General features: G+C 35.4%; 1 protein-coding gene across 1 annotated transcript in view; it reads left to right on the top strand.

Annotated features, from left to right (window-relative positions):
* The window catches only part of DNAH14 (dynein axonemal heavy chain 14), a 34,691-nt gene extending 23,665 nt beyond the window's left edge, over window positions 1-11,026 (top strand). The window contains exons 6-10 of the mRNA XM_071807300.1: window positions 379-513; window positions 1,742-1,872; window positions 3,098-3,262; window positions 5,323-5,435; window positions 8,165-11,026. Of these exons, the coding sequence (XP_071663401.1) occupies window positions 379-513; window positions 1,742-1,872; window positions 3,098-3,262; window positions 5,323-5,435; window positions 8,165-8,237 (617 nt within the window). The 3' untranslated portion in view covers window positions 8,238-11,026. The remainder of the gene's footprint in view (window positions 1-378; window positions 514-1,741; window positions 1,873-3,097; window positions 3,263-5,322; window positions 5,436-8,164) is intronic.
* Window positions 11,027-13,074: the final 2,048 nt, after the last annotated feature.

Raw genomic sequence — 13,074 nt, 5'->3', positions numbered from 1 at the left:
CATTGAAGTGTAGGGTTGTGCTGGGTCTGGCTGTGATGGACTTAGCTTAAAAGGTGTTCTAGTAATAAACGGGGCCAAAAAAAATGACAAAAGTCCAAGTGAATGGTATCCTCTTCATCTTATGGGATACATGGAAAACAAATATTACTTTCTTATCCAACCATATTGAAGTAACTGATGTCAACTGATCATCTGAATACAAGTTTTAATGTATTGTCAGCAAAAGAAACAGCTTCTTGAACCGTCAGAATGCATTTGGGGAAGTAGATATTGCAGAAATGTAAAATTGTGGGAAGGTTAACTTAAATGAGAAAATAAATGTGCATAGTGGTCTGCTTTAAATGGCTAATATGTTCCTTTTTAATGTGTTGGTTGCAGATAATACTAGAAAAACTGAAATGCAAACATCTGTTTTGGAACCAAGTGACCATAAAAAGACTCGTGAGCAACAAAAGGTTGAAAAATCTTCTAAAAAGCCTGTGAGAACTAGAGTTTATTCTTATGATAGAACAGGTACGTAGGTTGTAGCATCGGTGAGGGGGGAAGATTATACTATATAGTTATGCCTGTACATCCAGTCTATGTCAGATTTACATTGACATAATTGAGAATAAACTCAACCACTACTGTGTTGCCTCATCCCTCTCCTGCAGTTGGATTAAGAGCACATGTGTAGGGGGGAGTTGATGCAGTTGTAAGTGAGCGAGTGCTGCCATTTCCAGTTTATTTCAAAGGCCAAAAACTTTATCCTCTGTATTCACCTTCTGATTGTTTATATTATTAGACCTGATCTCAGAGCAGCATTTACTTTCAACCAGGAAATTTAATGGTGTTTATATTTTATAGCTAGCTGCAGTAAGTTTTCTTTTAATTGGAAGGTTTGTAAAGAGTAGTCATGTTTTTCCTTCTCGTCTTCCAGGATTAGTGTGGGGGAAAATACATTCTAATCATTATTTCTTCATTTAAAAGCTCTGTCACAGAATCTGAAAACTATGAGGAAATGATACCACAATGGAGTCTAATTTTTTTTTCCAAATTTTTCAGTGCATATTGTCATAGGGATTAAAAATCCTGGGGAAAATATTCTTAGAGCTTTCCAGGACTTCTCAGACTTTTTTCATAATGTTATACAATCTTTCGTTCACCTGGAGTGGTCTTCTCCTATATAGGACTTGATCAGTCTGATTTCAAAAGGGGTAGTTTGTTTCCATGTAGAAATGAATTTCTTTAGAATATTTAAAAGAAAAGTATTAATTATTATTTTGTTTTCAACATTCTTTTTGTTTAGCTGAGATTTTGCTCAGCCTTCAGAAACCTTTTCTCATTCTTTCAGTCTTTTTGGCATTTGAAAAGGTCTTTGGCTTGTAAATCGTGGGGTTTTTTCTTTTTTCTACTGCATACTCTAAATTTTACTGTGCAAATTACACCAAAGAGCAGTGAAAAAATCAGTGGAAATTGAAATTACTCTGAAATCACTTGAACCACTCTTCTTCAGTTGCAGGAAAATACATTTAGAATATGTGATGGCTTTTTTTTGAGAAAGACTTTCTAAGACATGTTTTCACTGCCTTCCAGCTCAGTCTTAATAACATTAGACCAATCCTTCGCATTTGCTAAGGCTTATGCAGTGACACTTAAGAATGAACATCTGACTGGCCTGTGCATTGAATCTAAAGATTTTATGTTTCAGGGGAAAAAAAAATAACTTTTTTTTTTTTAACTTTTCTTGATATACTAAAAGCAATTGATGATGATGTTATAACGCATATCTTGAGGCTTCGAGGCAAACTTGGCTGGGAAACAAAGTTAACGTCACGTGAATGGTTAGCTAAAGAGGATGACATGGCCAAACTTCAGGACTTCAAACTTACGGTGATTCTCACTTTCCATTCTCCACATCTTGTGTAATTACACATTCTAGAAATTATGTTGGTTATAAATGTAAAATATTTATTTCCTGAAAGAGTTTACCTCTGAAAAAGGACAGATCTGTTCTTAGAATCAACAAAATGTTTAAAGATAATATACTATTAGAATTCTCATTAGCAGGACTGAATTCTAATTCTTGAAAATAGGAAGTGGAGGGCAAATCATACTTTGCAATAGTCAGAGCCATGGTGGAATTCTGGGAGGAGACGGTACGTAGAATTATTCTGTGAGGAGGATAACGGCACCTAGAATTACTTATTCCATCTCTGGGTACATAGCAATCACTTAAACTCAGCACTCAGCCAGTGCTCCCCACAGTTGAGCTTTTCAGCAGAATTGTGGTCACGTCTGTCCTGATCAGACATGCAAAGTATGAGGCCGGTATTTGTTGTGAGTGGTACTGGCCAGTCTGCTTTTGATGTAGCCAAGTGGTTTTTTACTAGCTCGGTGCATTCCATGACAGACAGAAACATATCTGGTGTAGCTAAAATTTTGCATATACAATTTTCATGAATTAGAAAAAATAGGCAATATAGGAAAAAAAAAAAAAAAGTGTTTCTTTCAATGTGCACAATGTTGTGAAATATTTTTGACACACAATAAAAATAAAATATATATTTTATCCCTTGGGACTTTTGATTTCAGATATGGCTGCAAAATGTTTAGGAAGCATTACAGTTGTCCACAAAACTGAAGTTTCTTCCAGCTGTAATGATGTGTTTTCAAAAACAACTAGATACCACTGATATCTAACAGTCTTTAACTGTTACGTGTTTGCTACTTAAGAACTCTGTGGTGATTTTTAGGCTTTACAATGTTTACCACTTTGATAGGTGGAGAAAGTTAATTACTGTAAACTTTCTTCAAGTTTGGATAAAAAGTTCGGAACACTGAAAGGATTATATGAGACTTTTCTCAACAATAAATAGTAATATTGAAGTAGGTGTTGGTGGTACTGCAAAATGATGATTTAGAGTGGAAATAATGTAACAGGAAAACATGTGATGATGAGAATAGAATATTTTTCTAGTTAATTCACTGGTATTACTGAGTTTGTATAAGAATGTTTGGATATTTCATATTCTCATAGTAAAATATATAGGTATATAACTTGTAATAATGAAAAATAGCTATATATCTACTTATAAATAATTTCTTCTTTTGGCAGGAACCCTTACAGCTAAAAGATAGTGGGGAATATATATATTGTCTTCAACGAAACAGGAACAACTTTAAAGCTCCGTACAACCCGTATGATTTACAGCCTGTATCTACAAACACAGCTATGCAAAAAGAAGAATATTGGACTGTTTCAGCTTCATTTGTGGCTAAGGTAACACATGGTGCAGCACACAGAACAACATGAACCCAGAGATTTCCGCAGGAAGAACATTTTTCTTTTCATTATTATAATATCATATTTTCATTGCAATTTTGTTACCTTCTTTGTTTAAGAGCTTACTGGTCCCTCCTAAGGACAAGTCCTCTGCTGGTTTGAGCTGAGCATAGCTCACCCTTTTGCTCCAGCATGTGTTTAGATCTTGAACTTAGGTGGGTAACTAAGAACTTAGCACTCAGTAATCCACTAAATATCTGCATTTCTGGGCATAGTAATGCGTGACAGGGAATACACTCACACCCCACGTCTTCTGATCTCAGACAAGGGCAAACCCTCTCCTGATAGTTGTGCGTCAAAATTGGTAATGTTCATGACTTACCTTTGTTTTTTCTGTTCTTCTACTCTTTGCATTGCAAATAGGTAAGCCCTTCCTTAGTGACTTATTGATTAGTCTTTGTTTAATCTTGACAGCATTTTCTTCTTAAAAAAATAAAAGACAAAAGTTTGTTCTCTGCCTTGGAATGAGATCTCATGACTGGTTTAAGCCTACGTAAGGTCACTGAGAGACTGGCTCTAAGCCACCCTCTGCACATGTCAGCACTGGTGATTTCATGGCCAATATATTGGATAGTCTCGCTAATTTAGCTGAAAATGAATGAAAATACTTCAGATGTGTATTTATCTGCTTGCCAGGGTAATTTACAGTCAGATTAGAGAAATAATCCATCTCACCAGGAGCACAAAACACTGATATTCCTAAAAGAAGCACTAAAAATAACACCTTTTAAGAATATGCGGACAACATTCCATGATGTTTTATCAGTTCTTAAATGTCTTTGAAGACAACTCAACTTTGAAGCCCTTTTTCTCTTTAGCATCAGTACATTTTAGAACTAGTATGACACTAAGCCTGCATGGAAGAAGTGATAATTGCATAATTTACATAATTGGATTGTTGCTGGATGCTAAAGTTAAACTTTTTGTTGTATGTATGAGAATACTGATTTGAATGTCAGAAAATCACAGACATAACTTAGAAACAGATGCAATTACTGTTGTTAAAGTGGGGAAAATGTATTTTCTACCAGTGGAGGTATTAAGCTTTTATAAAAGCAAATTGGAAGAAAAGAATAAATCTTGGGAACCTGACTGGGAAAAAAAGGCTGTGACATTGTTCCTTTGCCTTCAGAATGCTTGCTGTAATACAGAAATTTGAAGTACAGCTTTGATTTAAATACAGAGTGATTTGTTCCAAAACATGTGTAATAAAAGATCTACTACTTGTTTTGGCTAAACCACAGAACAATTAATTCTAAACAATAATTAGTGTGTAGTAGCCAGTGTTCCCTCTCTTATACTCCTATGAAAGATAATGAAGATTTTTACAAAAGTACATCTGCTTGTTGCCACTTTACTGTGTTCTTGCCAGTCACACTCCAGTCCATAATTTGAAAAAGAATGGTGCTAACTTACATACTCTCTAGAGAATGAAAATCTGTTTGCTTACCCTGTTGTTGATTTACTTCTAGGATGCTGTTGGCCTACCTGAAAGATAAGGCAGAGGTTCAAGTAAAGGTGTTTTTTTGGGTTTGGTGCCAGAGGTGTTGTGAGCTGGTACTTTCTAACAATAAATAAATACATTCAGTTTTATCCTCCCATACTCTCTGTAACATACAGCATTTTTATACCAAAAAACAGGTATTCAGTAAACCTAAATAAATGTTTTTTTAAATGTACTAGAGGACTTTCCTAACTAGGGACAAACTTGGACATATGCCTGAATACTTTCCTGAATAGTGTGTATGTGCCATAATGACATATTTTGAATGATAGAAATATCTTAATATTTAAAATGACAAAAAATGTGTAGTAACTGTAAGCTTGTTCAAAGTTAAACAAAAACTACATTGGTAGGCAAAATAAAATGTGGTAAACTTTGCCCCCACTGAGGTCATCAGTATTCCTGCTTTTAGTCTTTGATAATGAAGATTCAGTAACACTTGTCAAATTATTTTTGAAAATAAGATGTGTGTTTTTCTTATTTTTCCCCCTAGTTTTCTTCATGCCATAAAATAGGAGAAACAGAAATAAAACCAGTGCTACAATGGCTACAGGAAAGACAACTGTATTATAGATTACTCAATTTGAATTTCTTTTCCAATTTCAGGTAAGGAAATGAAAAAAAAACTTATTTAAGTTAATCAATTACAGTAATAATTTTCAATATATTTGTATGATAAAATGCCAACTTAACACTGTGATAATTCCTGCATAGGTGTTTTCAAGAATTATAATATCTAAAGACTACTCAAAATATTTTTGGTTCTTTTGTCTAAATCATTAACGAAACCAAACATCCTCTTTTCTCTTTCGTTATTTCTTCTTCTTGTTTACTTATTGAACCTTAGGAAATGTAAGACTGTCTCTAGTAATATCTTCCTATGCACTAAGTTTTAGGAGGTAAGTTAATTCTTCCATTTGTTCTCTTTCAAATTATATAGAATGTACGAAGTGGATAATACAATTTACCTTATATAGAATGCAGTCAAGCAAATTCTGTAGTGTAAAATAGAAGAAAATATTTAGTGGCTGGCTGTTTTGGAAACATCAGTAAAAACATGATAGCTGAATTTTAACCTCTTGCTTAGATTAGTGTTACATATCCACCTCCTAAATATTTGTCTCAATATTTTACTTTTATTACTTTTTAGTGGAAGATACTTGTTTCTGGTTTATTTTTTACTTTCATCTCGATAATATTGATGGAAGTGATTCACTTTTGGTATTTGATCCTGTGCCTCATGTTGGATTTCTGCATAGAACTTTTTTTGTGTGTTCATCAGTCATCACATGATGGCATCACAAATTTCACACATTTTTGAAATTGTATTTTATGTTTGCCAGTGCCACACTCCACATATAAACATTAACCAAAGTAATCATTATTTTATTTCATTACATTGCTCCGCAAAACTCTGATAACGTTTGTTGTTACTGAATAGGTGTAGATGTATCAATTAGAGAATTAAAGATTGCTCTGATGCGAATATTTAGAAGACACATAAGCCAGTTTTAAACTTTTAAACAAAATTTTACTTGACTGACATTCTTTCACTACACACTTTATGCTAGTGCTTACTTCATATCCGTTGTCCGTCATTATCACTCCATAGACAGTTAATCCTTCACAATCTCTACCTGTGAGTGTGCAGGACTGCAGAGCTGCTGTGGTGTTCTGGATTGCCTTAGTCACTGAGGCTGAGGTCGTCAGACTCAAAATCTGCCTGCCAGGGTGTCCTGGTTCTACCCAAGCTGGCAATACAACTACAATAGTTGCTCGCTCACTCTCCTGCTTCTCACTCCTGACTAGGCAAAAGAATTGAAAGGGAAGGAATCGAAATTGAAACTCATGTGTTGAGACAAACACAGTTTAATAAAATAACAAAATAACACTAATATTCTGCTACTACTAAAAAATATATGTAAAATGGAAATAGAATATAAAATGAAAGATACTCAATTCAATTTCTCATTAAGTCCATCCGCACTGAGGAGCCAGTCCCAGGCAGCAGCACCTGGTCCCGATCCTGGAGACAGAACAGAGAAAAAGGCAGAAAGGCCTAGAGGCCTCTGCAAAATAGCAGGATGGAAAAAGGCTGAAATAAAGAAAGTCCCAAACAGATTCTGACTCTCCTTAAATATGAAGCGTGACACTAATGGCACAAAATATTCTTATTGATCAGTGTGGATGTCAGTCAAGCTTTGCCTCATCTGTGCTCCCCTTCCTCAATTCCTCACACCTGTGGGCAGAGCTCAGAGGCCTCAGCTCCCAGACCTGAGCAATTAAAAACATTAACTCTGTCTCAGGGTGTTATCTTCTTGTTCTCAAACTACATCTAAACAATGACCATGCTAGCTATGAAGAATAAAGGTTTCTAACTGCATGAAGGAAAATTAACTCGTTTTCAATCCAACTAGTGCACAAGGGAAGCTGAAAAAATAAGGAACTTGTTGCATCACTTCTCCCCACCCAACCACGCTGGGAACCCTACCTATTTATAGCTGAGTTGTGTTTATATTGTTTCTGGACAATTGGGTTTTGCCTCTGGGCTGGCATTGCATGGGTACTTTCCCAGGCTTCAGCAGGTGCCTTATCCTGTAGCTTGGCTGTTGGTTTTTTTTTTGTGTGTGTGTATGTGAGTATTTCAGGTTTGGTTTTGGTTTTTCCTGTTTCTTTGTTGTTTCTTCTCTTAAAGCAGATGTAATGGTTGCCCAGCTTTGGGGGTTGTGTTTGTTCACTGTCCAGTAATTGACCAGCAGTGAGTCGTGTTCTGGGATCATTTGCTTTCAACCTGTGGACCTGTTTTCAAGGCCCTTGCTGTTACCCCTTGCTCAACCCGCATTCCAACAAGGAAATGTCTCGTATTGAGTCCTGGTTTACATGGGAGGTTCTCAGAACAAGTTGGTACTGAGCCTAACAAGTCAGGACTGGGGCTTGGTGCAGTTAACATAAGACACATTTAGCTTAAAGCTTCTGGTTTATTATTGGCAGTGGCAATTCTATTTTTACTGGGCACAAAAATGTTTATGCAGTTATGGAACGTTAAGGACGCTTATGTTTGGGTTTAAAACAAGCTAATATATACGCTTGTTTAGTGTACATTTCTTTAGTGGTTGCAACAGGCCTCTGTTTTAGCTACACTTTTCATACATCTGTCAAGATAGATGAAGAGGTGTGGAGGGAATGTTTGGGAGCAGATTTAGAAAGCAGAAATTGGCTAGATAGATCTGCATCTGTGTCCCAACAGTGTAAATGCTGTTAATGAGCTGTTGCGACAGCAAATGTGACAGTCTGTAAAATTTACATACATAAATAATGATTTCTATTGCTTCTAGAATGAAGAAATACTTTCTAGTCTGGAAAACTAATGCTAGAAGAAGCAAGATTAACAAGACTGAGTCAATTTGAATGTAGTTTTTTCTGGGAAAAGAATTAAAGAATAATTCATCTCCTGCTGTACAGTTTACCAGTTTGTGTCTTATTTTCCTTAAATACTTTATAAATCAACAAAGACCGTTATACAAATGTCAGATTACCTGTTGATAACAGCATGGAAGATTTACTCTAATAAAATTTTTGTGGTAATTTTATCTTACTGTGAATGAGCCTGGAATTTTAATTGGAGAAATCCAAGCTTTAATTTGCTGTTTCTCTAGTGCTAAGCACAGTAGGATTCTGCTTTATGACTTGGGATTTTTGCTATAAGCGGGATGAAAATAATAATTAATACAGTGCTATTTTGTAAAACGAGAGTGGTTGCACCCAATCCAGGCTGAATATGTGCCAAATGAGAAGATGGAATTCAGTCTGTATGTCAATGTGAGTAAACAGAGTACCATCACACTTCACCTATTCTCCTTAAGTCCAACCTTGATTGGTGTGTAAATAATATTTGTATCGTGCAGGCTTGATGATAAAAAAGACACTGTTAACTCTTCACAAGAGATGTTTTTCCCCCTTTTATGGGAAGGTATCCTGTAGTTAAGATTAGTCTTACAGGTTTTTAATTATCCATTGTGTTAGAAAGAAACTACTTTCTGAGGCTTAAATCAAAATTATTAGCTTTGTGCTGAGAACCATATGGATTAGATCTTTCACTTGTACCTAGGGGTGAGGAACTGGAAAAGGTTGATGGCCTTTTTCTTCTATTCACACAATCAAGTGGAAAAGGTATGAACTGTCAAGTAGACATTTGTCTAATTTTAAAGTTACTGAAATAGGAAAGGTATTCAAGTAAACAGGGTTTTCAACTGCATAAAATCTGAAAACTGTCATTTATGGAATGTATCATTAAAAATAATATATGATGAGTCAGCTGCTGAAAAAATAATGGCTTTGCTTGGCATTAGTCAGACACATTCATTAATTCATACATTAATGCTTAACAGATACATAGTGCTTTCTCTAAAAGCAGGTTTTTTGTAGGTGGTAAGTTCATAGAAATTCTGTTGGGGCACATTAAAGGACCTGACTACAGAGTGTTTTTAGTATGTTATGTCAAAATCAGATTTGTCTTCTGAAATGTTTTTATATTCTGAAATCATATGGTCTTAACTGTAACCTTTTTATAAACTATAAATTAGTTCTGATGTTCTCCATACTTCAGCATTTGAATAAATTTGTGGGTGAGCTGTTCCTGTAAAGATGGTAAAAGATTGTAGTCCCTATAGAATCTATACATTTGTTCTGTTGAGTTTTGGGGTTTGGTTTTATTCCTCAGTATGTTGCTACTCACATAAGGTTATTTGGTCTTGGTTATTCTAAATTTTGAAGTTGCAGTTTGATTTTTTGGGATGGGTTTTTTTTTTTAGGTGTGTGAATTAGGTATTGGAATCCTTTATGTAAACACACTGGTCATGTGTTATAGCTTCAGCAAGGGACCTATGTGCAAGCCATGTCATCCACGCTTGTTTTATGGTGAGGGAACTAATCAGTGAAAGAAGACATTCACAGTACAACTGCTGTCCTGAAGGATGCTCTAGACCAAAATGTAAATTTTACATTCAGAAGATGCACAAAAATAGAGTAGTGGAGTATGTAACAGAAAAGATACTTACTGTAGGGTAACTGTAATTCCTTGAGAAAACTCTCCAAGGGGCAAGACTGAAGTTTTTGCTGTGTGAACCTTCCCCATCTGGTTTGAGCAACTCTACAGGAACCTGTCTCGCAGTTCTTTACTATGAAGTCTGCAATGAAGAAAGGTGAAAACACCATCTAAAACCATGACCAGATTGGGAACTACTGCTAGGAATAGACCTGTGCTTCCAAAACAATATATGTGGCTTGAGATTAAGAAATGCGGCTTAAGTGGCAATGCTACTTTAACTGTAGAATAATAATTTCAGAAAGTCTTTATTTAAGCCCCAGAAGTGTGTGCACTGCTATATAAAATGAAGCAATATCTGTCCTGAAAAGTTAACACTATAATAATGAAACATTAGGTGAGAACCTGAGAGAGGAGTAATACTGAAAATGCTGATATCAGAAACCAAGAATTTTTAGACAGGTTTTGAAATAATTTAAAATTATTGCACAGAGTAACAAGTTGAATAAATGTAAGAAAATACAATTTTGTGCTCTTTACAGCTGTTTGCCTTTTCATTAACACTGTTTCTTGGAGTTGTGGTAGTTTAGAGTGTGTTTGAGTAATTGCTTGATACTGAGTTGCTTATTCTAGCTCATCTTACATGTGACTGTGCACACTTCAAGAATGTTGCAATTGCAAGTAGAATGTGTTAAAATAGTCCTTATCCTAACAAAATCCAAACAATTATTAACAGACAATTAGTTGCAGTTAAGAATTAGACATCTTTAATATACAGAATAAAACTTAGAGTTTTTCCTCTTGCAGTGTTAAATCCACAGATGGCAAGTCTTCTGCCTCTCAGTAGTTCAATGGCACAAGTAGAATCCTACAGCAGACAGTTTATATTATCTTTGCATGGTGAATAATGCTAACATTGCAAACATCAAAATCAACACTACAAAAGGGAGTATTTTCAGAAGATTTCAATAGCATTCTAGTTAAGCATACAAGCACTATGAAATAGGTTGTAGGAATGACTACTGAAAAGCAGATCCGAATGATCGAAGTCAAAAGCTTTTACTATCAGAAAGACTGCCTTATTTTGACAGCCTTCCATTTGGCTAATGTAACACATTTGTTTATGAATAATAAAATTGAAGAAATCAATTCACATATCTTTCAGTTAAGTGGATTTATAGCTGGTGAGACATAAACACTGATGAAGACAAATGAGAATATGTTACGTGATTGCATTCCGTATTTAAAATTCAGTGATATTTTGAAATCAAATGCTTCTTCACTACAGCAATGTCATTAGATATTTATAATGTCTGCTTGGCACTCGGAACTGCATGCTGTGTAAGTCATGGTTCTGTCTTGAAGAGATATGTACCATGACCTCTATGCATATTCATAAAGTGGATATGCATGCGTCTCCCTGCCAGGACTTTTTATTAGGATGGCCTGTGGTGGGCATGCTGATGCTTCACTTCCCATTCTCCTGACTAAAAGAGAAATAAGATAGAGTCATTCTAGTTCCTTCCAGTCACCGAGCAGAGACACAACAGTTTATGGCTATGTTTTTCAAATTATTTAGTCACCTGAGACTAAGTGCCTTATTTAAATATTACACCATTCCCAAGCCATCCAACACAGATGCAGTACTCAACACAATTATTTCTGTGAAGGATTCCAGAACCAGCCGCCTAACACAGTTGTCTAGAGGCTTACTTCTGGAATCATCCATCATGCAAACGCACATTGGTCATGAAAATTATACCCAGTAACTTGATTTTTTCAAGTCTGTAGTCTACATTTCCTGCTCTTCTCTTCCTCATGTGTACTCAGAAGAACTCTGATATATTTGCAGTTCTGCATGTGCTGAGACTGAAATGGTATTTTATGTGCTCTGACTTGTATCCCTGTGCATTCTGCAAGAGAGGACAGCATATGGATACCTGTTCTATGACACTACAAGAAGGAATCTCAGGAAAAGTCAGTAATTGCAAGTGATAATAACACTGCATTCCATCTCGCCCCTTCTTTATCATGACAAATTCCCAGAGCGTTCCATAAATCTGTCTTTCAGAATGCCTTTTATTGCCGGTCTTTGCCTGGGATTTCTGTTTGCTTGCTTTTTTTCAGCAGTCCCTTCATGTAATCCTACCTTTACGCTGACATGTGTTCTTCTTAGCAATGTTTGTGCAATATTTATTGAATATAAGACTTATTTTATTTTGATATCTCATACCTCTCTCACTCTTTAGACACAAAATAATAAAAGCTGTCTGGTAATTGAGATTTCCAGCTTGTTCTCATTGCGTTGATCCTTTTGGGTTTTATGTTACATTCTTTCGCACATTTAATAGCAAATATACAAAAAGATTTAAACACCATAGAATATTTTTCACTGCCCTGGACAATATTCTGAGGGGTGAGCACTGCGTGTATAGACAGAAACATTTGCCCAGCCCTTTGCAATTAAGATTAGGTGAACTTACTGAGAGCTCTTGTGAAAGTATTTTCCTGCACTCAGGACTTACACCAATACAGGCTTGAAGTATGTGTGATAACCTGCTGACCTCAGTTACACTGAAATAGCCACCTCTGTAAGCTCAAAATCTTACACAACATAAAGAGTTCAATTTGATCTGAGAAATTAACTTGTATATAAAAGTAGAGGGGAAATCGTATGCTTGGAAATGGAAGATATTATTTCTTCGATTGCACATCATTGATTTTTGGATCTTCTTTTCATACAGTAAATTAAGAAATGTTTCCGCAATAACTTGCAGTATTGATAGTTAAATGAAAACATATGTACATATAGATAATACAAATTTCTGATTCTATGTGCATTAAAACTTACCAAGTGTTTAGTGACAAACGATCAGAAAACTGAATGGTAAATCACCTGCTATTCTCCTTATTGCAAATTTCACATTTACAAAAAAAAATTATTCAAGAGGATAATATAACAACTTAATGAATAGTAGAAATAATGAGATATTCAAGAATACTAGAACTCTTTTTCAAATATAATCTACTGTTTGAAGTTGCTGCCCCTTTAGAAAGGCATTTTAATGAAATGTGAGTAAAACACAGGGGATGGAAATTCTCCTTAGCCCTCCTTTTGTTACTGATCTATTTCTAGAAACATTTTGTGTTGCCTTTCGGAGCGGTGGCCAGGCTCAGCTCTAGTTGGGCTTCGACCCTTCT

Source organism: Patagioenas fasciata, chromosome 3 (assembly GCF_037038585.1).
Source record: "Patagioenas fasciata isolate bPatFas1 chromosome 3, bPatFas1.hap1, whole genome shotgun sequence".
Lineage (NCBI taxonomy): Eukaryota > Metazoa > Chordata > Aves > Columbiformes > Columbidae > Patagioenas > Patagioenas fasciata.
The sequence above is the reverse complement of the archived record's forward strand: the minus strand, read 5'-3'. Positions and strand labels throughout refer to the sequence as shown.